The sequence below is a fragment of the Rhipicephalus microplus genome, unplaced genomic scaffold (assembly GCF_043290135.1).
Source record: "Rhipicephalus microplus isolate Deutch F79 unplaced genomic scaffold, USDA_Rmic scaffold_237, whole genome shotgun sequence".
Lineage (NCBI taxonomy): Eukaryota > Metazoa > Arthropoda > Arachnida > Ixodida > Ixodidae > Rhipicephalus > Rhipicephalus microplus.
In genome coordinates, this window is record NW_027464808.1 from 57,793 (window position 1) to 84,389 (window position 26,597).

Genomic DNA, 26,597 nt, shown 5'->3' on the forward strand with positions numbered 1-26,597 from the left:
GCGTTCATCCTTTTAATGTACTCTGTGGGGCTTAAAGTAGAACAAGAGCTGACTCACCGTCAAAGAATACCACACGATACTTGCCCTCGCTGGGCTAGAGAAGGCGCGGATGTTGACGTTCAAAGATGCGTAGTGGGAAACATTGTAATTCGTCCACAGATTCTCCACAATTTTTTTCCTTCGATCACTCGCTTGAAAGATCGATAAATTTTGACTGGCGCTGGAAAAAGAGCGAACGATTCAGATTAATCAAAGGGATAGTGATAACGTGCGGAAATTTGCGAACTAGTAAAACTGTGAAAGCGAACACAAACAATGGGTCCTGTTTTTATCGTACTAAATTTGAACATGTAGTAGGCAGTGCACAAGTGATCCTAGAACTGTAGGTTCATTCACTTCTTTTCCACACCCCTTACACAAAGCTATGTTAAGCTCTGCTAGGCTATTACACAAGGCTATTCCTGATATACAAGGATATGCTTCACTCTGCTAGCGTGGCTGCATATCCGAGTGAATACGACGCTCGAGCTGACGCGGGTTCAAGTCCCACCTCGTCAAGAATTTTTCTTTCTGTATATTTCTACCTTTCTCTCTTTCTCTCTTTGTGTGTGTGAACTCGATTTTTTTTTTTGCTTATCGGAATTATTGCATTCTTCGCCGGAAACATTACCGCACTTGTTCTGGAAACGAAGCACAAGGGGTAGAACATGAAGGCGAAAAAAAATGGAACGAAGAGAGTAGTGCCCGTTTATGGCGACCATAACAAGGCTGCTGTACAACAGCGAAACCTGAAGACGATTCCCGATCGAAACCTTCAGCGTTGCTGGCCGAATCGTACAACAGTGTAGGTCGATTGCATTACGAAGTAAGTCGCCTTTTAAAGGCGGCTCACAACACCATAAAGCCGTTAGGAAGGCTCCGGTCCCAAAAAAATGCAGTTTATCTTTCCTTTAAGGCAACCCTAAAAGAAAATATGATTTCATGTCTTACTCGGAGTTCAGGGCTTAAGAAAAGCGTCAACAGAAGTAGCTAAGAAGTACCTTAGTAATTGAAAATTTCAGGTACACAATTCGAACTATTTGTGCTACATTTTGGCACATTCATACCGATGACATTGTAGGCTCAAGTACTCCAATCACCCGCGATGGAACATATATTAAAAAAAGCATAGTTGATCCCTCTTTCTAAGAATAGGCGAAACGCGACATAGTTGAGCGTTTGTTGTGCATTGTTTCGCTACAATGGCAAAGGAACGTGTGCTACAGCAACAAATTACAATGATACGCGAAGAATGGCGACCAGCTCAGAACTTCCAGCGTTCACCTCAAGCAGAAAGCCCGCACGAACTGAGCATACACAGGACTTGCGCTGACTGCCCCAGCTTGACACTTAAAGCTCACCGTTCAAAGATAAAGAAGGACACAGGAAACAAACGCACAAGCATACACGAGACAAGCGCGAACAACTGTCAATTCTTACTCCTTAGAGCGTGAGCAGCCTGGTCCTTTTGTAAACGCGGCCGAAGCAGCGAGTGGAAGTGGCCTTCGTGCTTTCCTGAGTCACGAGTCTGATCTGTTAAGCGCGCACGCTGTTCGAGAGATGCTTGACCCGTGGAGACACGCGCTCGAAAAACGCGAGAGGAGTCCAACGCGAGAGGAGTCCAACGCGAGGCCGTTGCATCATCTCACTAGTCATGTCGAAAAAGCTGTGAGGTTATAGCTCTGAGACCGCCGACGGTATATGGTTAGCAAACTTCACAACAAACGTTCTGTTGCATAGTAGCTTGTGGCGCGCGTTGAAAAGTGAGAAGTCGCTGACTCAACGCCCTACTACGGAACTTATACTTCTCGTTTTTTTTTTCTTTGCAGTCTCTAAGTATATATTTTTGTACATCATATCCCTAATGTAAATGCGTCAGCGAGGCCCTTGTGATCACTGGCATCAAAAACACTTACGTGTTGAAAGAGCGTTTCCGTGCATTACACGACGCAATCAAATCCAATGTGCGCATTTCAGTTTGATTCAAGGAAGAAACTATAGTGTCTTCACGTTACGTTTCAGGCTACGCTTTTGGCTCACGAATTTCATTTTAATTTTCAATTTCATGTGCCAGGCTGCGCCACAGCGTGAGCATTTGACTGTATGCTGTGCCACAAGCCTCTTCGCTGAGGCGGGCCGTTTCAATTGAGGTAACGGTATGGAGACCATGGTAACATGATTTCTTCTCAAACTAAGCATTACGTTGGCACGAAACAAGTACCTCGCGGTTTACAAAACACTAATGCCATCTAAGTATACTTGGTGGTTGCTTTCATATTGTCTTTCTCGATAGTGAGTTTCATATTCTTGCCGACCTCAGTCGGCGTCAATAATCGCACAGTCAATGTCCAGTGTGTCTTAGAAAACTGAATTCTGCAGCAGTACCTTACTTTATCCGATTTACTTGCACTGTAAGTGTTGCTGGTGCGTTTTCAAACAGGCCAGATACTAAAATTCAAGCGTGGCTACCAAAGCAGAGGGCATATCAAGTTTTTTATTGTGTCGTTTGGTTTCTAAACTCGCGACGACTACACGCCTTCGACTGTAAACGCTCTACCTACACTACCCATAAAGTTAAAAAACCTGTTCGCATTCCCGAATAAACGAGGAACATCGCGCACGTCAATGACGGCGAGAACAGTTCCGTTGTTTATGCCCTGTTCCTGATAAAACTCGATAGGAGTGTCGAACAGAGGCAACTCAAAGTTTTGGTTAAGAAAGTTTTTAATAAATTTTTATGGCCTGAAATGCGGACAAGTGTGACGTAACGATGCAACACGTCCGGTTGCATAATGAGAGGTTGGTTGTGCTTCGTAACTCAGACTGTAGCAGCGTCACAAAGCGAAGATTTTAGTAATCTCGGTAGCATCACACATTATAGACCACTACAATAAAGGAACGCAACAAGACGCCTGAGACCGAAAGAATCAATAGTAGATGACTCCATATACCATTTTAAATCCCCATGGTGGCTAAAGGAGCTTAGCATAGGTTCAGTCAAGAAGGAATTGCACATTTATTGTCCTTTACATCTATCTTTACGTACTTAGAATAATAATGTTTAAGGTTTTACGTCCCGAAAACAGTGACCCCATCGGACGTTGATCGAATAAGTTTCAATGGAGACGTCAATTTCTTCGTGACTTAACGTGAACAGGCAGCTGTCGTCGCAAATCACATTGAAAATTTGAGAAACGCCCGTAGGGAATAATCACCAGGTTGCCCTAGTAAATGACCTTAGGCGAATGCCTAAGGCAACCAGTTAGTTATTCACCCATTGTACTCGCATAGTTTCCTACATAACTACACTAGAGGGAACTCGAGGGAATGATGGCTAGTACACAAATTTGTCTCATCTTCGTTACTACAGCTCCATTTGGCTTTGTGTGGCTCGAATCCGTGTGCATCAAAGGTTTAGAAGTTACGCTTTATCACTTTCACCGCATTATGTTCACCGATTCCAAATGTCCCACCACGATCACAATGGTCCGTTCTTTTATTCAAATCAAAATCAAAACACAGCGATAAACGAAGCCAGAACCGCGAAGGCTAAACAAGTTCATTTATTGCCCATCTTTTTTATGGCAGCTGAACGATTGCAGGGCCCTAAGTCCCCGCTAGGTAATTCTAGAAAACACCATGTTTGTACTGATTCTCCTGGTCATCCCTCCGAAAGCTCTCTGACCTAGCGTGGCTTTATATTGCCTCCAAGATCTGAGGCACCGAAACCGCACTTGGTATTGCAATGCCTCCGTGATCAGTCACAATGTGACCACGATGTCGTGCACCGAAGTCATTGCGTCACTTCACGCTATGTGGCGTCATACAGACATCGCGATGACGTTAGCAGTTTTGGTCATATGAAAATGAACAGATTTTATTTCTGGAGAGATACAGAAAAACAAAGCGAAGCTAAAGGCCATTCGGCCTGACGTGGCTTCGCTACGAGAAATGATAAAAGTTCAGCAAACAGTGCTACATTGAATAATAATTATCACAATACAAGGAGCCGCATAATAACAGAACACAGAAATAGCATAAGAGCAAAAATAGGTGACATATAAATACAAAAAATAGGCTGCATAGACACACAGAATCGGACATCGAGGCTCTTTTCATTACAAAAAGGCACATACTTCCATATTGATATATTCTTATAGTACACTCATATATTCGTACATACATCTGCCCATATGTACGTACATACTACTGTATATGCACGCGTTTTATACTTAAAGGTGAGAGTATATGTGGAACCTAGCCAGAAGTTTATTGGCAACATGATGTTTACTATACTCAATTAATGAGAAGGTGTTTATGTGATATTTGAATTGCGTTAATGAGAGGTTAAAATTTAATTGTTCGCTTAAATGACTTATAAGCTGTGGGGCGCGGTATGCAATTAGGGCTCTACTATATCCAGTCCTAGTAGCAGGAACGCGAATTTGTTGCATACGGAGCGACTATTTGAGTGCGCCTTCCTGTGCCGTAATAGTGTGGAGTTTATTTTTATAAATGTAAAGTAATAGCTTATATTCATACACCTGTCTTGCTTTGAGTATACCATGTTTTATAAACAGTGGACCGATAGGCATGTCCCTTGGGTTGGCATATTAATCATTGAATAGGCGGAAAACTTTTTTCTGTAATATTTCTAGTTTATTTAAATTCTTCCCACTTGTAGTGCCCCATACTAGCATACTATAACTCAAACGCGAATAAAAAAGAGCGTAGTATATCTTTTTTTTAGCCAAATTGGTATAAGTGGATTTATTTTAAATATACACCCAACAGTCTTACTTAGTTCGGATGCGAGACTATCAACATGGGTATTTCAAGACAAATTTTCTTGGAACCACACTCCGAGGAATTTTCGTGATTTAACCTGCTCCAGCCTTTGCTTTTTGAAAAAAAAATGTTAATGTCTTCCTCGTAGGGCTTGTTGATAGGCTGGAATACTATGTACTTGCTTTTAGATATATTAAGCATGAGCTTATTTTGATGAAGCCATTTTTTCTAATTTGAGTATGTAATAATTTACTTCAGTTTCAAGGTGCATGAGTATTCTACCTGTACAAAATACGTTGGTGTCGTCAGCGTAAATAATTAATTTTGGGGATCGTGGAATGTCACACAGATCATTATTATATGTTTGAAATAGTAACGGTTCAAGGATTGAACCCTGCGGTACACCATTTTTTACAGTTTTCATTGGGGGAAACAAGGTTACTCCCCTTAACTTATTGTTTTTTAAGATAACTTTTTATTAGTTTAGCTGCCACGCCCTTTACACCATAATCATGCAACTTAGACATCATACGCATGAGGTGCATAATGACGCCATCTGGTGCCTCGCTCACCTGATCATTTTCTACATCACTCATATTTAGGTGGACAATCCTTTTCACATTTGATAAAACATCTAAGGCTTTCGCGTTGATAATTCACTCCTTCATTGCGTTTTCAGAAGTTATTCAAAGCGGCCATCACATGGTCACGCAACAGATGGCGATTTTCAGCGAAATACAGAAGCAGAGGGTCTATTGAGCCTGTACATGAGAAAAATGAACTGCGAAAAAATATTTCAGTGCTCAATGAGCCCTAAAGGTCGCTGGCTATGAGCCCCGCCCACCTCCAACGACGGCATTTTGGCTATGACGTGTGTAACGGGAGGGGCTTGAAGAAGTGGAGCCTTCCACCGAAGACAGTTCAATTTTGATTGCCGAAAGTAATAAGGCCCTAATAGCTCAACTGCACGCTCAGCTGGCCACGAAACAATATCGTTCGCTGGAATACAGATGGTCGGAAAAGAGGCGGCTTGTAGCGTCACTGATCACGAGTACACCAGTGTTGTCGAATTCTCGGGTGGCTAACGAGCTTGTAAAAAATAATCTTTATAAATTAGGTGCTCGAGCAAAATACTGACATTTCACCAACTTGTTTGTCAACAACTAAGGGTTAACCCACAGCACATGGATTATTAGCGAAAATTTGGGGGACCTTTAATCTTGGCTGAAAGAGTTGAACGCGATGGCGATATCATGTCTCTAGCGCGTCCTTCAGCCACTTAGCGCGAACTCTTTATTGTATGATGTTGGTCGAGAAGATTACATTGAGGATTACTAAAATGTAACTTGAAAGTGTCTTGCGTCAGTAGAGCTGTCGCATATGACCACATTCTGGATAATGGGTAGCATGCTTTAAATCACGAGAAATTGCGTGCGTGAATGGTTTTCGGACTTGCTATGCTCCCACGCACTGTGATGAGCGTGTGCCTTTCTTTTAATGGGTTGCCTACTTTAAACCCCGACTTCGTAAGAATAATCACATGTTCAGATGCGCCACAGTAATTTACGCTTGTTACACGTATTATTACTGCGATATAACTTGTGCTGTAAGGCCAGTACAAAGGACGAGTGCTTTTGTGAAGCACGAGGCATTTTCACTGTATTTCCAAGCAGAGGGTTATTTTTAAGCAATGGCGAGGCACTGTGGTAGAACGTCTGCTTGCCGCCTAAACGACCAGGGTTTGATCCTCACTTAGATCCAGAATTTTTTTATCTTTATTTTATTTGCACCTTTCTTCATTTTTCGGTCACGGACAAGGTGATGATATATTTCGCTCACAGCCAACGATGCCCTGGACAACCCCTACACCAACACCTTAATCTCTGCATAACGAGCTCTTTAACGCTATCCCGTTAAAATTGGGTTTCGTGGCACTTTCAAAGGGTCACGAAACCCAAATAAGGGACCCGAAATCCAAACGCAAATGGGGCATATCATTGGGTCACTCGTCGACAAAACAGGCCCGAGATGCGCGACCACTTACAAGGCATCAAATGCGAGGCCCATCCTCGTCTTGTTGCCGCCGATTCTTGCCGCCTTTGCGACTAGAAGAAAGTCCACTGTGGTGCCCGTAGGGAACCACTGTGATCTTGGGTTACAGGGCGAGGATCGGCACACAGAGTCCAAGTATAGCACGTCGCAAATGCCATCAGTTGGAAGTACTGTTGACTTGGAGTACTTGTTGTAGTTGTACGTGCAGATCATCAGAGGTGGTGGGTCCTTTGGTGTTGGTGTTACATCGGGAATAACTGGTACATCTGGAATAACTGGTACATCTGGAATAACTGGTACATCTGAAATAAAAATTAATTTAGAACTGGTTAGTGTTCAGCCACGCACTTTTTTTTTTTGCACTAAGGGAGAAAAAAATGACTAATTCCAGAAAATGGGAAGATTGAGCAATGTCACGAATGATTTGCGCTAATTTACCTATTGCTCGGGAAATCTCTTTTGTCCACTTCTGAGCTGAAAAAAATGCGCGATGAACAACTATGCCAACACGATGCGATGTGAACATGAACGCATGTGCGAGGATGATGGTAGCCAGGAAGAGTTGATGAGAAGTCTACAACGAAGAAGCCCGAAACGCACCACAAACAAGAATGTTTTCGGCAGTCCATGAATGCAAGAGCGTTGTATGCCTCACCGAATACAAAAAAAAAGTGATTTCGTCGTTCGATGTCAAGATTAATGGTACCAGAAGTTGCTTGACGGACTCATTGTGTCATATCATTCGGCATTAGAAAACAGGAGGAGCTAGGTCATGTTTATGATCAGGATTGTTTCAACATCTCCAAATCACGACCTGGTGATGACGGACGCCGTAGAGGAAGGTTGAGAAAATTTAGAAATATCAAAATTTTCCCAGCCCTTTTCTACGGCGTGCCCAAATAAAAAAAATGACGTGAATTGCAACTCAAGATTACGGAGTTAGACAAGGAGATCAGAAAGGTGGGTATTAAAATCAATCTGCAGAAAACGAAAATAATGTCCAACAACCTCGGAAGAGGAGAGCGCTTCGAGGTTGGTAGTAGTCCACTAGAAGTTGTAAAAGATTATGTCTACTTAGGGCAGGTAATAACCGCAAAGCCAAACCACGATATTGAAGTAACTAGAATAATAAGAATGGGGTGGAGCACATTTGGCAAGCACTCTCTAATCATGACTGGTATACTGCCACTATCCCTTGAGAAGAAGGTATATAACAGCTGCGTCTTGCCGGTACTTAGCTACGGAGCAAAGGCTTGGAGACTTACAAAGAGCCTTCAGCTTAAATTGAAGACGACGCAGGGAGCAAGGGAAAGGAAAATGGTAGGTGTAACCTTAAGACACAAGAAGAGAGCAGAGTGGATCAGGGAAAAAACAGGGGTTAAGAATATCGTAGTTGAAATCAAGAAAAGTAAATCGACATTGGCCGGGCATGTAGTGCGTAGACAGGATAACTGCTGGTCATTAAGGGTAACTAACTGGATTCCCAGACAAGGCAAGTGGGTTAGGGGGAGACAGAAGGTTAGGTGGGCAGAAAAGATTACGAAGTTTGCGGGTATAAAATGGCAGCAGCAAGCACAGGACCGAGCTGGCTGGCGACACATGGGAGAGGCCTTTGTCCTGCAGAGGACGTAGCCAGCCAGACAGGCTGATTATGATCATGATGATGGTGAGGATGATGATGATGATGATTGAAAAGTACATTATCGCCAAGCATTTTCGCCTTCGTCGAAAATGATTGAGTCTGGTGCGGCTGAAAAATGAAGCCACCAAATCTGGCTCTACAGTCAAGAACCATGAGAAATACACCACCAAAAAGGATACGTTCTCGTCCAACTGTGTAGAAAGACACGGACAAATGTTGCGACTCAAATTGCTATTCTCGATATTGCCAGAGTCCACCGTTGCACATCTCCGATTGGTCCAGCGGTCTTTGATGTCCTCTCCGATTGGCTTAAAACAGCGCGTCATGAAGCTTTTCAACATGGTGATGCTATTTTACACTGTCCAGAAGAACACTTAACTATATATATATATATATATATATATATATATATATATATATATATATATATATATATATATATATATATATATATATATATATATATATATATATATATATATATATATATATATATATATATATATATATATATATATATTCGGGTCGTCTCGTCTCCTCTCGACTGTGGTCCTTGGCGCTGTTCACCATGCGCGTTCAATATGGCGTCGCGCGATGACATAATCAACTCTGACAGATTATGACGTTATCGGACGAAATCGTGGACTGTAACACATTGAATACTTTGTGTACGGGATGATTCGCATATTTCTAACTTCACGGCCCACTAAATTTCACCCCCGTCAGAATGCAGCAGCCGTGGCGTGCAGTCGATTCCACCTACTCGAACTTGACAGCTTGTCACCTTTGCTGCTAAACGGCCGTGCTCAGTGCTAACCTCGAATGAAACTTGTAATAAAACCTGATATACAACTTGTAATAAATGTTACCAAGGCAATCTTGCACATTGTGCAGGTTCCACCAATAGTAAACCCAAGCTCGCAAGCTGTGAAGAATGGCAATCGGGCGAATGCAATTTCGTTTGTGCGTGTAGCACCGTGTGAATGGCAGTAAATCTGAAGACATTTAGAAGTAAATACCGTTTCCTCTGCCCATGTGGCACGAGTATTTATCTGCATTTACACTTACTGTTTAAACTGACATGTAGGGGCTCAGCTTATTGTATGATTTTGATTCGAATGTCACGGTTACGATCCCTGCCATGAGTCACATTCCAATGAAGTCGAAATGTTAGAAGTCTGCGCTCTGTGAAATATTAATGCACACCAGACGGTCAAAATTTCCGGGGCCCTCGACTACGGCGTGCCTCACACTCAGAGTCATATAGAGTTTGGGAAGTCAGACCTCGAAATATTAAGACCGTATGATTCGGAAGTTTGCAACATTCTGAAGATGGGTTGTTATTCTACGAGCTAGCGAGGTAAAGGTTCAAGATAGATGGCGATCGTGATTTCAGGGTTATCGGGTTAGCGCGTGAGCGTTGACAAATAACTACTACAGCGCCACGTCCCAGAAGAGTGTTCCGAGAGGTCGGACAACGGAAACTTGTATCACTCTTCTTACTCTTCCCTAAGGTGCGATAACTCCCGTCCACTGAAAGCGCTTCTTTATTCCCATTTTTTTTTTTGTTTAGACTAATTTCTATATTTCGTTCAAAGCAGCAACCCTTCGAACGAAACAATAATCCTTGTGAACCATTCATCTGCGGTCTCGTGTTGAGTGCGAAGAAGTTTCAGTATGAACAAAGCACTGCCAAGCATTAGCTCTCCCAGCAATTTCGTAATCGTCCACGGAGATGAGGGACAAGCACAAATAACAAAAACCTTAAAAAGGCTCTGACACAAAATTTTCGGCCTCTCGCTTTTTTGCTACATGTTGCAGTGCCTGTTAGTCATTACCCGGCACATCTTTTGCCGCTGTGCGTTGCAGATAGATATTTGCAGGCTTCTCATTACCGATCAGCCTTAGGTTTGCTTTGAAAGAGCTTTGAGAGAACGGGACAGCAGTGTCACCAAACAAAACATCCGATGCCTGCGCCACGGCCATGGACTCGCGAGCAGCATTCGCGTTGTATCTGCTGGAGCAAACGCGGCAAAAAAAGAAAATTCACGGCTATGACGTCAGCATGACTTGTATTGACTCCAGCGGAGGGAGTGGGGCTTCACCGTGGGCTATTTTTCAGATACCAGTGCCCGATTACTCACGCGAACTTCAAAAATTTTTGAAAAATAAGTTCCAAGCTATGTTCGCTGTTGATATTTTGCCGGTGATATACACATGTTCACAGAAATTCATAACTTTGGAGGGAAATTCAGTGTTAGTACTCTTGAAAATACAAAGGAAGCGTGTAGGGCTCGTCGTAGGGATGATTTTTGTAGCATGTAACATTTAAGACGGGCGAAATAAATGCGTAGTCATAATTTTCACTATCCTGAAGACGCCATGGACAAATTTCCCGCGATAAAACCTGTCCCCTACGATAGAATTCATATTAAGCTCAACTGCATAAAGGCAAAGGTTACTCCACTTTACCCGTCTTTTTCTTGGGCGTCGTCGATGGCGTATTCTTCGGCGGCAATCCTGTGTCTTTTGCGGCTGGCAGTGACATGCGGAAAGCAATAGGATTTTTTAGTGTTCACTTTATATCCATATTCTACCAACACATGATGACAAAAAAAAAGCGAGTAGGACACGGCGTAAGCTGTTACATTCGCCAGGGACGAAAATGCAGTTTTTAAGGGTGAGAGCCAATATCTAATTACTGGAGCTATCGGAAACACTAAAATTTGAAGGTGAAAGACTACTGTACCACAATGTATTAAGTTAAACAATCGTGCACTATACTTTCACCAAGGCATAACGAGACGCGCTGAAAGAGATACGCGTTGATTTGAATTGATATTTCCACCTAACTGCATCATTTATTCCCCCCCCCCCCCGCCCGCCAGTAGCTTTCTTTCTGGGCCTCACTTTGGCGTCTTCCGGCCTATACATTTGACCACTGAACGATGCCTTGTGATTAAGTTTAATACAGCGTCACGATGAGATCACGATGACGTCAAAATTATGTGACCTGCATGTGACTCAGAGCCGGTATAAACGAAAATGCGCGAAAATAAATGAGGTCTAAGAAAGCAAGAGTTCAATACGCCACGTCATTTTTTTTGGGGGGGGGAGGGGGAGGCAGAGGGGGAGCTTTTATAATAATAGTATTATAAGGTGGCTAGTGCTCGTGTTCTGTCCAGTCTTGGTTTTCGTTTCTTTTTGCACTGCTTTGATTATACCCGCTTTGAATATTTACCAACTTCCCCAGTTTTCAATCCTACATGCCTAGCCATGATCCTGTACACCGTGACGTCATAACGATCGTACGTTTACGACGCATTATGACGTCATTACTATCATATGTCACGCGGCTTTTTGTTTCGATTCAATAGTCTGCCGTGTTTCGTTCAAAGTGTGCAGTAACGAAGCATGTTAATACATTAGCCTGAGAGGGACAAACATAAGTTCGAAACTCTAATTCAGAGAATGCCACTAATGGATAGATTCTCTGTTATTTTTGCTGAAACAGCTTAAGTTTTCTCTTTGAAAGTGGACTAATAGGTTTTTTTTTTTATTTAAGTCGGTTAAGATTACTGACTGCTGGCGTTGCGCGCGACTAGAAAGCCGGGATGCATATAACACTGATGGTGCAATAACATATAACATACATATAACATAACATATAACATACATATAACATATAACATAACATGCATATAACACCGAAGTGCGCGCGTTTAATGGTATATATACTGGGCATGGCATGTTGCTGGCATGTAGCACAATTTTCGTCAAATTCTTAATGTAATATAAAATGAGCAGATAGGTCTTTGTCTGAAAAGTTCAGAACGATGAAGGCGCCATCACTTGGTTCTTATTCTGGTGCTTATGAGCGTCAGCCACCTGTAGCATGAAAGTTGTCAGCGAAGAGACTGATGGCATTTCTCGACAAGTTCAAGCACCGGAAGCGCTTGACTGGCAACGTGCCCAACGCATTTCACGCGACAACGAGTGTTCAGAAAGCCTATTCTATCGGCTTTTTGTATTAAAAAACGGTCGAAAATATGGAAAAAAAAGAGATGGTGGACCGCTGTGGAACTCCTGTGAAAGTACAATGTTAATCGTAATGAACAGTTTGTGAGGTTGCCTATCGACAAAGTTATCACTTCTCAGTGTTAAAGGGGCAGGGACTCTTACTTTTTGAGGGGGCTTCTCAGAAGGGAAACCTCTGCTTACAAAATATTCATGCGCTTCTGGAATCAACTGCGGCAGGTTTAACAGCCAGGGTGGGGGAGCTTTTTGTGCCGCCCTTAGAAACTCGCTCGAAAAATAAATTTCTCTGCAGTCTTTTTTTTTTTTTCAATACTCCAATGAAACAGTTGCTACAGCGTCTCTGCTATCTCTCATAATACGTTGGTAGCGAAGTGGAGGGTATCGGCAGTGCGACAGCCGATCAGGAGCGCCGTTGCACTAGCACCGTGTTTCTAGTCCTTCTGTCATAGAACGTAGTTTCTTCTGAAAATTCTACTTTTGTTTGGAATACACTATGAACTATGCATTAAGACATAATGAACTATTTTCAGGTATTTCATGGATGAATTTTCAAATAGTGGTTTCGAGATTTTTGCTACACTACGAAGCAAAAATGTTTGCAATATTAAAAAAAAATGTGACATATGCTCCATGTTCCAACTATTCTGAACGAATATTTTAGAAGTGATAAGTGAATGATCATTTTTATTTTTAGAAAAGTTACTGCACTTTTAAGTTGTAAATATTTCATTATTTCAACAATTGTCAAAAATGAATAAAATTAAAGAATGCGAATGACAATACAAGAGAGCGCAACATCGAAATTTCTCATTAACGCCCTCTCTCGGTGGAATACATGCGCAGAACGATTGGTTTAGGTTAACAATGTTATCCCATCTAAAAAATGCTAATGCGACCTTCCCATAAATAACAGACGAAACCTACACGCACGTGTTCTCTGAAGTACATTGCACCTTTTTCGGCCAAAAAGAAAGTTGCAAAAGAGACGTGTGCAGTGGGGAGCAATTTAAGAGGGGTCTTTCCATCTAATAAACGTTTACTCGAAATGTACCAATACGAACGCCACATGTTGTATTGCAAGGCACACATTTCCGCTGGAGCCTTTAGTGTTATAAACGCTTCCGCGGTAATCGGCTGCATTCAGGTGATGTGACCGTGCAATTTGACTGTTCCCGGTCACGTTGTTCAAGACCTGTGGCAAAATGACTCGTTGCCTAGACGTGAAGAAGAGACGTCCGTTTAATGCCAATTCTAGAGGCGAACTTGGCCCGACCACGTGCGCGTGCCCCAATTCACCCCCTGCTTCCTCTTCTTCGATAGAGTGCGGCAAGCTCCTAGATCCTCCGTTATTATTTTGCAACAGTACCAACGCGAAAAACAAAAGCAGCGTTGTCTCAGTCACAGTAGTCGTGCACAAGGCGGCGCCAACTCACGCATCTCTTTCAAGAGGTACCACGCGACGGCCACAGCAACCGCGCCCACTGTCATGACTGCGACGACACCCACCAGGATCATGCAGGCTGGCGTCTCTCTGTGCGAAGCGTGAAGTATAGGCAGATAATGTACACTTGTCTCCAAAAAAAAAATACACATATTCGTTATGAATTACGCCGCTCTATATGTTATCACGTTAGCGCGGTCGGTGAACAGAAGGGCTATACTGCTACAGTTAATGTGTTCTAGGTACTTTCCTGGAAAGACGAGTATGAAGCCTTTGTAGAAGCTTGAGTCGAAAAAAAATATTCTGAGTGCAAACCCATGGCCCATTCACTCAAGCACACAACCATGCGCAATTCACTTTAAACACTGGAGTCAATGAGTTGGAGTCAATAAATATTATCGGACGGGGCAAGAGGGATGAAAGGGGGGCGCAAATCCAGTGTCATACACTCCCACAACAGAGAAGGGGCGCTGCTGCTCGGGGTATGTTAGAGTTACTGTATATGCTAGCATATACAGTAACTCTATAGGGTGAATGGGGGAGCACAAAGTCAGTTCCGTGCATTGACATAATCGGGAGGGGGCGCTACAACGAACCTTCGCCCCTACCCCTTGAAAAAGAACCCTGCACACACCTACACGATATTTGAAGGACACTTTAGAAGGGCATTCAAACGTCACCTTTACAGTCGTGCGTTTACCATTGCATGCTATCAAATGGACCATTAAGACAACACACAATGACGTTTGTTGAAGTCGACATGAAAAAAGAAAAAAACAGACCGCTTGAGTAATGAACCGGAAAGACATGTTTAGGAGATCGTCAGTTGACAAGTGCATTCAGGAGGCATTGTTGTGGGATGGCAAAACAACATTGACATATTTTTATGCAAAGCTTTAAGCCAACCTCGCTGTTGTGGAAATGTAGATCGTGTGAAGAATTGTCGGTCGCGGGATCGAATCCCGGTTGCGGCGGCTGCATTTCCGATGGAGGGGAAAATGTTGTAGGTCCGTTTGCTCAGATTTGGGTGCAGGTTAAAGAACTCCAGGTGGTCGAAATTTCCGGGACCCTACACTACAGCGTCTCTCATAATCATATGGTGGTTGACGTGCTGTACCACTTGGCAGATCCCCGACGGGCGACTCTCTGTTCGCCGCTATCGTCAACAACACGTATTGCTTTTTAAGTGAGGTTTTTTTCTAGCGTCATTTCGGTAGTTCTATACCTCATTTTTAGAGTGACATTTTGGTGTATTGAAAACAAGCGATAGTGGGCGATAGTGGGTGAAACAAGCGACAGTGGGTGAAGGGGGGGGGGTGCTATCAACTTCCTCGGTATCTTTAACGTGCGATTGCTTATGAGTAAAATGATGTTCATAAAAAATTCAGGTGCCGTAGCTTATACCTCGTTAAAAATTTATCGATCACCGCATGTGACAGGCCATAAAACATAAAAAACATGAAAAACAAGATGCGCATGAGAACAGATGTGCATGAGTTATTAGTATGCACATGTTTGTTTTTGTTTGTATTTTCTTTCGACGCGTCTCGTCCTATCGCGCAGTTATATCATAATAATCTCTTACCATGTTGTGCCCACCTTTCCACGCTGCATGCAAGAACGTCCTTTTGTAATACTTGCTAGGGTTCAAAGTCCCAAAACCACGACATTATTGCGATAGACGCCGTAGTGAAGTGCTCCGGAAATTTCGACCACATGAGTTCTATAAAGTACACCAGAAGCACATGGGCCAACAGCATTTTTGCCTCCGTGGAAAATGTGGCTGCCACGGCCGAGATTCGATCCTGCGACCTGAGGGTCAGCAGCCGAGCGCCTTAGCCACTAGACCACCGTGGTGGCGCAGAATGTCCATTTCTCTGGCCTTCGGCATGTGCGCACAAAAGCAACCAGATCACTAGCTTACGTGCTAGGGATAATCGCAGCGGGGGCCGTCGGCTCAGCATTGGCAAGCGCTGCAGTGGATTGCGGCTGGCCGGCTGCAGGTTCAGGTTCGTGGCCGGAAGACTCCTGTTCCTCGCCCTGCGTCATCAGTTAATTCGTTTTAGATGCGTGACTACACTGGTGTGTAATCTGCGTCGTTGGGCGATTACTGTGAATCCCACCGTATTGTGGCATGTAAATATCTGAAGAGGCATCGTGTATACCACGGACAACTGGTTAAAACAAGGAAGGTACGACTCGTGCCCAAGTTTAGTAAGCGCACACTAACATTTGTGTTCTGGTTCAAACTATAATGGGTTTTTATAATCAATACATTCACCTAACCAATAGAAATAACTTTTTCAGAAAACATAGGGGGAAGTAATTTTAAGTGAAAAGAAGAGAAAAGTGAGCCCCGTAACTGTCTCTCAGTGGCAGGACACCTCAACAGTAGCTCGATCACGAGGGATGGGGTTAGAGAAGGGATTAAAAGGATAAGATTAAAAGGTAAATAGATAGAGAGAGATGAAGGAGAGACTGAGGAGTAGGGACAGCGAACGACGGAAGTAAGAAGACAGGAAAGATTGACATGGTTGCAAGAGTTTGACACGGTTGCAGGACGGGGCATCACTGGCGAGAGCTCTTGTCGGCGTCAGGAGATAGCATAGAAACGTTCCTTGTAATGTAACTTTGCGTTCGGCATAAGTATTCTGTAGGCTACTATGATAATAAAAAAACATTATTCCCGCAACCTTATATAAGCAACAGATCAAGTAAGTATAAACCTTATTTCAACTTCCATTTATAACTGTTCTCCACTTGGACATTATGAATACGGGATCACGCTTTTTGATTGCGCTTATGTGCTGACTGCCTGATGGCCTGCTTTTGACGCAAAAGTTGCAACACTGCCCATATGTTCATTTGCCCAGATATCACACATCTAGAGAATCTTAGTTCGGAACTCTGGGCGATATACGCAAGCGATCGTTGTTGGCAATCACGCGTAAGTATAGGGACAATTTTCTCCCCTTGCATGCAAACTGGCTAGATTTCTATGAGCTATTGTTTCAATATTACATCCATCGCATCATCACGGTCATCATATCGACGCATCGCATACAAAAAAAAGAAGATAGCATTGTACCGGTGCATATTGTACTTACCGAGGCGGATTCTTCACCTTTTGAAAAAACAAACAAAAATAAAATTAGACCTGTTGAGAATTTTTTTTTGCCACTACAGACTTTTAAATTGCGAAAGGCAGAATGAAGAACCTGAAACAATGCAAGGTTTGGCTGTTGCGAATAAAGTTCTGAATGCGAGGGCGTGTTATGAAATAAGAGCGGTAATTCTCTAACAAAGACGTCATATGGCGGACAAAATGAATCAGCGTTTCTGTGCGACTATTCGAGTTGATAATTTCTTTCCAAGATTCAGTCGGTCGAGTCAGTGACCGAGCAAGCCCATTCTCTGCAACTTGGAGAGGCAAACTCTGCATTTTGTTAACTCCATTTGACGCTGGTTCAATGTCACCCACTGCAGTTTGTGTGAACCTGATCCCCATACGGAGTGAAATAGTGACAGTGGTTTGACTGGCTCCTTTTTTTGTGAGACAAATTCATGGAAAACAAAATGTAGTGAAGCCAGCTATAACGTAGGGGAAGATTTTCATAAGTTTTCAATAGAGATCTGATGCTTGAGGTATATTGCTTAAGCAGGCAAAAAAAAACAACAATTCGTCACCTTGTGTGAATGAGTCCTCATCTCGAATATAGGTCATTAAAGATGCACTCAAATCGTAGACGTACTCTAAATTCAATGGCATAGTTTCCACCTCGTAATATGTGGGAGTGCCTGAAATGCGGCTTATTCTCGCGCACTGCCAGTGCTGTAGTGAAGGTAGCGACACTTACCATGTAGCCTGGGCCTGCTAAATGAACCCAAAATTAACATCAGCTGTCCATGTTACCAAACATGACAGGGAGGCAACCCTGCTGCGTAGCTCAAAACTGGACGAACAGCAAACTCTGATTTGGGTGCATGTTAAAGAACCCCAGGTGGCCGAAGTTTCCGGAGCCCTTCACTACGGCATCTCTCATAATCATGTGGTGTTTTGGTACGTTAAACCCTACATATCTGTTAATCAACCAATCAACCAATCATTGGTCCCGTGGGCTCGGGCAACAGCTTTGGCTTGTGGCCTCCCAAACTTGGTATGTCCACCAGCCCGGTGGTGATGAGGGCAAACTTGCATGCCAAGTTTTACTAGAGGCTTTTTTCTCTCCTTCCTCGCAGCATTAACTAAAACAAACTCACAAACTTTCGCACTATGACCGGACCAGTCAACTCCAGGCCAACTCGACCTTCGTTGGAGTCACCGAAACGAATAGCTTGTTCCGTTACGAGGTCGGCTTTCATACTGAAACTGTGTCCACCACATCTAATGAGGAAGAAAAAAAAGGTGAGCCACATGAATCCTTGATTAGTAATGCCCCCCATGTCATGTTACTTACCATGGGCAGAATGCCATAAACAGCATTATACTTTATTATTCACACGCGACCTTTTTTTCCTCTCATGTAACTGCACAAAAAATAATACTACCTCATAGTAAAATCTGAAGCAACCAGGACTGACTATAAGCTTAACAGAATGCTGTAGAATACTCCAGTCGTCGAACTGAAGAGAATCACGCTAAAAGAAAAAGAAGCGAAGGTTTAGCCATTGCTTATAACCGAGCAAATGCCGAAAAAAGCTACGTCTTTGGACTGACTCACTTAGGACGAATTAGGCATAAGTTGATCCCTGTGAAGTAACTCCAGTGATCCCAGAAGTAATAACACTAATTTCACAAAAACGAAGGCATAACCACAAATTGCGCAGTGTACAATTAATTCGGCCAACCAATGCCATTCATGCACTTTTTCTCACAGGACTAACTGGATTCCCAGAGAAGGCAAGCGGGTTAGGGGGAGACAGAAGGTTAGGTGGGCAGATGAGATTAAGAAGTTTGCGGGTATAAATTGGCAGCAGCAAGCACAGGACCGGGTTAACTGGCGGAACATGGGAGAGGCCTTTGTCCTGCAGTGGACGTAGTCAGGCTGATGATGATGATGATGATGATGATGATGATGATGATGATGATGATGATGATGATGATGATGATGATGATGAACTGGGCTCAATTAACCGGGTCTTATGAAGTATCCCTAGTCATCTTACGGGGGACAACACTGATGTTTAAAAAGCGAAGCATTTTTGACGACTTACGAAGTGATGGATAATTAAGAATAAATGATGAACACGCTTTTATTCTCGCAAACTTAGCACTAACTTGTTAAAATGGAACACTAAATAAGTCATTGCTAGCCGTCTTTAACGAGATAACTCTAAGATTAAAAAAAATGAAGGATTATTATGACTTATGAAGTTATGAGTGATTCAGAATGAATACTGTCCACGCGTTTAGTCAAACACGATTACAGGGATAACTAGGTATAGCAAGATACGAGGAAGTATATCTAGTCATACTAGGTATATTTTGCCCTCTCGACAGGTGGCACGGAGAGGACAAAATTTACGGCTTACCCTGTCTTGTGATGTGCTTAATAAACTCAGAATAGGTTTTATACGTGTGCTTAGTGTAATACAATTCAGACTGCTTAGGACTAACGGACCCTTTTGAAGTAACCCTAATTGCCCTACGGACGATAACAAGCGAAGGCTTACCTTGTTCTTGATCCCCCATGGTTTATGAAGCACAGTTGGCCGGAAGAATGGGAGGAAGTCGTGACACAGGTCGCGACAGCTAGTATAAAGTCGGTGTGTCTAGAAGACTTGCGAAGACGAGAGGCCTTATCTCTGAGAGCGAAAACCTTAGACGTCAAAAATGTCACCCGCTCGCTGCTCGAAAAGAACGTGTGCCAAGCCTCGTCGTTTTCTTCTTCTGTCAATTTTTAGCTAACAGTTCCACTACTATCAACGGTTCTTTCGTAGGTTTAGTTTCGTATACCTTTGCCCAAGGTCGGCTTTTTTTTTCTACGGTACGAAGAAATAAGGCCCCGGGTGCTGTGGCGCAGTTTAGAGGTGTGTTTGTATCACGTAACCAGATTAAATGCTTATATAACTAAGCCTACGCAATCATATTAATCCACGTTGCCTTCCCTGCAGAGCTGTGAGATGCTACCAGGCTAGCAATAAAAGAATCATCACAAAAATAGGCCTGCAACAAACGGCCACAACTATAGCGCAGAAGGCCTAAAGAAGTGGGAATGCAATGATTTCTCTCATTCTTGAAAATACTTGAATTATATATAAGAAAAGTCACTGAAAAACAAAGATAAGTTTAAAATTATTTGTTGAAAATTATTTTTTCCAGAAAAACAAAATTGGGGGATCCTCAAGCTTTGCCTTTGAGAGTTTAGCGTGCATGGTAGCGGTATCCTGTTCCTATTGCGTGCTTCAACTACTTAGTGCACACTTTTCATTGTATTCCGTTACTCGTGGATTTTAGATTCTGCTTTACTACAAGGTAATCGATAAAGTTTAAAGTGGCTTGTATCAGTGACGCTTTCGCGTGTAGCTGTGTTCTATGTAATGGGTAGCATGCTTTAAACCACGAGCAACCATGCACGTGACATCTTTTCGAACGTGCTGTGCACCCACTACAAGGTCTTGAGGAAATACGCGAAGTCATGTGTGTGCCTTTCGTAATGGGTGGCTGGCTTGAAACCACGAAGTCGTCGTGGTAATGATGTGACCTTCTCATGCCTGGAATACAATGTACGCTTTTACTGCGCAATAATAATTGCTGCGATGCTACATGTTGTATTGTGAAGCTTGTATACAGGACGTGTGTTGTTGAAGAGCATATATATATATATATATATATATATATATATATATATATATATATATATATATATATACATATATATATATATATATATATATATATATATATATATATATATATATATATTATTATTATTATTTTGAAAATTTTCGGGTGAGGGCTGATTCTACGCTATACAGGGGCAACAGCGCATCCACTGAGGCTGAATGTGGGCAAAGGGAACGCAACGTAACTTGAAATTGTGAGCAATTTTTATTAGCAGCCTACACGTAGCTACATTTATCCAGGCTATCCACTCTCGAAGCATTCGTGCACGGCCCGTCGGCGAAGCGTTCCAGGGTCGTTGAGTAGTCCACAACGCACTTTTGTCGGGCCGCCGCTTGTCGGAAGGCACTGCCGGGACCGCCTCCCGCAGTACAGCTTAGGGCGCAGTGCATCACCAGGAAGAGTTGTTCTCGAGACAGACGAATGCCCGGAAGCCGCTGTCCGAGCTTCGTCGTCACGGCGGTGCTCGCGCCACGTGACATCAAGAAGGCCAGGTAGCTCAACTTCAAGGCCAAGCCGTGGGCTCTGAAGGATCCATTCGGAGTCGCGGTTCCGTTCGCGGTCTCTAGCCGTGGGGTGTCGTTCTGTTCGAGAAAAAAAGAAGGATCATAATGGAAGTTGAGTTTGAATTTTTTTAATAAAAATTAAAAGAAGGCCCCAGCAAGAGGGGGCAGTTGGCAATCGACGAAGATTCGGGCCCCCTGTACAAAGCTTAGAGCAGAGTGAGATATAACACGCTTATGTACAGTGTATTGATTATCACAGGAAGTGCATAGAGTTGGCTTTTAGAAGTTAAAGAATACTGCTATAGTCCCTGGATGTATCAAGAAATAAATAAATACGAATATAGGATTGAAACATCACAAAACCATTCGCGATATTGAGCCTCATATCATTTTAAGTTATCTTATTGTGTTACATCAATAGACAATGAATCATTCCATGACATTATTTTAGTGTAATGCAATTGCGTACATTCGTTTTGTGATGTTAGTACATCCATTCGTTGTAAAGAACATATTTAAAAATACACTTGATACATATAACGATATAACAATATAACATCTAATAATATAATTCATCTCTACATATGTCAGTTCCACCACATACTCAAGTTTATGGGTGCTCAAGAGGTTCCATGTTTCCCAGAAACAGCTCTTGCTTCGGTTTGAAATCTTTTTAACACCCTTTAAATTTTTATCAATGGTCAATAACTTAGGATATTGCCCACAATGTAGAAGCTCTGAGTTTCGAATGCCAAGCCCCACTATGCAGATAGTAAGTCTCTTACAGAGAAACGGAGACGTCGGCCGAAGCTCAGCGTCCAAAACGCTTAGCGAGTAAAGACGACATGTGGGGCTGCGAGGCTAAGTGGCGAATCAAAAGGGACAGACGCTGCTTGAAAAGTGATCACAAAACATTCCCTCTCGCCAACCTGTGTTCTACACTATAGGGCTGCGGATATGGTGTGCTTTGCCAGATATAACATCCACTCTGTGTGACCAATGAAACCTGGAGGTGTGTTCTCGGAGAGCCAGATGGTGGCCCGGGGTGAACATGCAGACTACCATTCCATATATAAGGTTAAAATCACAGCAAAGTTGAAGTGCCAACCCTTCAGCGTATTCATGGTCAAACCTATTTTTATCTTTCTTGACCCTTTTCCCAAAACGCGCAGTTTAGGTAGACATCTGTGGTGACATTCGCATCATGCCTCGTCCGACAGAACTTGAACGTTTGCTGCCATCCTGTGCTCAGATTGATGAAAGTTACTCGAGTAAGGCACCCAGATCTAATAGCGAAGCTAAAAAAATCCTCGTTAGTTAGGCACCTTGAAGAAAAATCTTATATTTATCATCTATTTCTTATTAGAAGAGGGAATAGTGTGTTCAACAATACTATCAGGGCTTAAAAATAGATCTCAGGTAGATCTGCTCCCATTACGACCCTGGCTATATATCCCCGAAGCCAATATTTCTCACAGAATGAATCTTCATGTTCCTCACATACAAGCCACACTTTTTCAAGCAGTAAGTCACCACGGTAGTGCCTGAACCATTCGCTCATGTACGGGAAGTTTAGAACCCTACGTCACACACTGCTGCACCGCCTTCCCTCGTTGGTCTGCCCTGCTTGGTTCCCTCGGCTACGAGGCCCTGTTTATTCAGCTCGGGCTCTGCTCGATGCTTAAGCTACAAGTTTTTTCAGCCGATGGGATGCATCCTCTTGATCCTCATAAGCATCCTCTTCTTTCCTTTACCGTGCATACCGACTAGATCTTCCTCACAAAGACCCTTATAGAACAAAAGTGGCATAGACAGAATACGCTGATTTTAATAAGGTTATAAAGCTTTTTTGTTGGTGTTAAGCAACTTGCTGTCTGGTATCATCCGTTTTTTTTTAGTTGGATTCAGTTGAAATTGCTTAGATTATAAATGTCTTCACGGTCATAATTTTCCTCTGTATTTTGCGACATCCTAAGAATAGCCCCGCCGCGTCTCTCATAATCATATAGTGGTTTTGGGACGTTAAACTCCACAAATCAATCAATCAATAAAGAATAGCCCCGCCGCGGTGGTCTAGTGGCTAAGGTGCTGGACTGCTGACCCGCAGGTCGTGGCATCGAATCCCGGCTGCGGTGGCTGTATTTTCAATGCAGGCGAAAATGCTGTAGGCCTGTGTGCTCGGATTTGGGTGCACGTCAAAGAACCCCAGGTGGTCGAAATTTCCAGTGTCCTTTACAACGGCTTCTCTTAAAATCATTTGGTGGTTTCGAGACGTTAAACCTCACATATCAATCAATTATCGACATCCTAATAACAATTATAGGCACCGCCCGCGAGACCGCAATGCCCTTCTTTTTTATATTTCCACCTTGCTGATTTTCACGCTGCGGAAATGACACAACGTGATAGAGCGTTGCAAAACATACCGCACTGCTGCCGCTTCGGTGTACGTCAAACGCGGCCCAATCGCAAGCTTCAACTGCATCGAATGACGACCATCGAAAATGTTGCTGTGTATGGGCGGGTAATAGTTGCATTATTTATTGGTTTGTCTGAACGTTTACGTAACAGCAAAGGGCAGCTCTAGTAGGACGTGCATAGTACAAATTGATAGTGGTACACTTTACTTTTTTTTATTTTTGGCTTGCCAGCGACTATACTTAACTTCAATAAAGCTACGCCATACGTAAAATGCGAACACCTACTTGCAACCATACAACTATACCGACTGCTTCCAGTAAGGAATTCACAACTTGGAATTCGCAACTTGTTTCACAGTAAAAACTAACCACGAGAGCTCAGCTGAAAGCACAGTTGAAGAAACGTGGTCCAACCTGTTTTCGGCTATTGACGAGGCAGTATGTGGCGCCATGAGTTATTGCACCCGTCGCTCCCCAGAAACGCTGCCAGCGTTCGTTCGTGGCTGGGTCCCTGCGTCGCAACTTTTCTGCGTGTCGAAGAAGAGCTCGAGCAACCACCTAAAAGATAGTGCGATGTTGTCAAATCACGCTCAACTGCTGCCTCAGTTAAAAAATGAAAAGAAATTACTTTTCCGGGTATCGCCAGAGCTGGAAGCACAGTTAGATGAAAACTCAAAGGTACAGCGACAATTTTTATGAAAGCGAACACGGGAGCACGTGGCCTGCGAGCTCCGGCGGCTGCTGGCAGCGCGTTCAAGCGTGAGTCAAAGCAACCATGGCCTCTTTTCGCGCCATCTGAAGGCGAGAAAAACAAGCAGTCACTGGGAACACTGATATGAAACCAGTGGCAAGAGTGTAACCTCCTCCTTCTTCAAGACGATTATGCAAGAGGCCACTAATCGCCTGGCAGGGTGAGGGGGCTGCAATCTTGCCTCTGGTTTTATATCACCAATGGCAGCTTGTTTTTCTCGCCCCCAGGTGACACTAAAAGGGGCTGTGGTTGCTTTTGCTGCCGCTTGAACGCGCTGCTAGCAGCCACCGGAGTGCGCAGACCACGCGCTCTCGTGTTCACTTCCATAAAAATTGACACTGTACATGACCGGTGTGCTGTCAGGTGCTACAACTGGGCTCTAAATCACGAATTCGCTCTAAATGTGCAGACACATTGACTTTAACCTGAAGGAGGTTTTTATTGGAGATGAACGTGATTAAAGGGTTAATGAACACCTCTCTAGTTTGGTCAGAAATTGTATCCCACCGAGAGCAGGCAAGGTTATGAATACCTCAGCCAAATCTCGACTTTGTGCCCGGCCAGGAGACTTTAATGTGAAGTTCAGAATTACTATTTTTTTAAGCACGCAATTTATAAAGAGGGCCATTGTCACTCTATTCGGTGAACGAGGTAGCAGCCGGCTAACGTCGAATAACAGAAAGCACGTACGCTATTGGCCAACTGCCGACAAAGCGAATTGTGGCGTTTGAATCATATGCACTTCTTGCCATATAGGGTGCACACATGCGTTTGCACCGTGTCCCGTAACGTGGTCACTATACACAGTGATCACATTACACATTATACCGCTCAGACTAATCACGGCAGGAGAGAATGATCGTACGTGTTTCATTCTTTGTGCTACTTCCAGCGAGCTTGGCAGGACGAAAGGATAGAGAAAGCGCTTGATGGACTACTGACACGAATTTTTAAAATTTTGCGATTGTTGCTCTAAATGAACATACTGGTGTCGAGAAAGCTATGACAAATGTTGTGGTGGCTAGGTAAGCATAGATTACATTTTTTTACGGCAGTTGCCTTAAAAAGACACTGTAAGCTTCATAGGCGTATCAGCCGGGGGCGCCACTGAGAAACGCTAGGAAAGCTAAGCCCCCCCCCCCTTCCCCCACTTTCGACAGTGGTCACTGTCGGCTGCACGCTGGGGAAAACGACTAAGAGAAAATTTTCTTTCAGCACACTAATCACTCTATTATATTGTTACGATGAATTGAAAATATTACGAGGGAATGTTAAATACTTTTCTAACACTTCAGCAGTGAATATTTTCCTTGAAGGCTCTTTGTCACACTTTCCGCTCTTTGCTGTAGTGCAGAGCAGACTAGCGCTGAACAGGGGCCCTATAATATTACTTCAATTGTTCGTGTTTTTATTCTGCTGCGACTGGCCGACGCACTTATGGATGGGAACGGACAAGCTTTTTATGGACTGGTCAAAGCATCCACTTCTTCAGGAAGATCATTTTTTTTTCATATGAAAGGATTAGAATCACCGCTGCTCTGTTGAAACTGTTGTGAGCCGACGATTGCGACAAATCTTTCTAAATGTTTTAGTTTTGCCGTACTGGAAGCGCAAAAAAAAAAGGTTTCCGCTCCAATAAATCTGATCAGCCTTGATTTGGCAACTTAGAGCGATGGCGGCGCAGCTTGCAATTTGCAATGGCGATGAATAAAGCAGTGGACTTGCTAAGCTTGTAAACTTGCCCCGCAACTACGAGAGCACCAAGACGTAGCTGGCCAGGTAGGTAGATAATAGATATAAAGGCTCAGAATACGTTTGGTTCCTCAAGCATTGCTTCGCATTTAAAACCTGAGTTCATTGTGAGTTATTTTAGTCATTAAAAATTTAATTGACTGATAAAAATATTTACTGCTGAGGAAGCCATCAACATAATTGCATTCACGCGGGAAGTTCTGAGGTAATGCACAAAAAGCGTCACGTGTAATATTATTATTACATGCATGACAAACATATATGTCTTATCCCAGTGCATCCTGCTTAAAATGATTGTCTCTTTTTTATGCTATTGAACAAGGG

At 43.1% G+C, this 26,597-nt stretch overlaps 2 protein-coding genes across 2 annotated transcripts in view; both read right to left on the minus strand.

Annotated features, from left to right (window-relative positions):
- LOC142792736 (uncharacterized) overlaps positions 1-19,692 on the minus strand; it is a 30,236-nt gene extending 10,544 nt beyond the window's left edge. The window contains exons 1-7 of the mRNA XM_075885658.1: positions 19,674-19,692; positions 17,108-17,124; positions 15,925-16,040; positions 13,993-14,090; positions 10,994-11,056; positions 6,872-7,181; positions 58-220 (exon numbers count right to left, since the gene is read on the minus strand). Of these exons, the coding sequence (XP_075741773.1) occupies positions 58-220; positions 6,872-7,181; positions 10,994-11,056; positions 13,993-14,090; positions 15,925-16,040; positions 17,108-17,124; positions 19,674-19,692 (786 nt within the window). The remainder of the gene's footprint in view (positions 1-57; positions 221-6,871; positions 7,182-10,993; positions 11,057-13,992; positions 14,091-15,924; positions 16,041-17,107; positions 17,125-19,673) is intronic.
- Positions 19,693-21,050: 1,358 nt separating this feature from the next.
- The window catches only part of LOC142792738 (uncharacterized), a 37,642-nt gene continuing 32,095 nt past the window's right edge, over positions 21,051-26,597 (minus strand). The window contains exons 14-16 of the mRNA XM_075885662.1: positions 24,399-24,565; positions 24,185-24,328; positions 21,051-21,428 (exon numbers count right to left, since the gene is read on the minus strand). Coding sequence (XP_075741777.1) covers positions 21,063-21,428; positions 24,185-24,328; positions 24,399-24,565 — 677 coding nt within the window. The 3' untranslated portion in view covers positions 21,051-21,062. The remainder of the gene's footprint in view (positions 21,429-24,184; positions 24,329-24,398; positions 24,566-26,597) is intronic.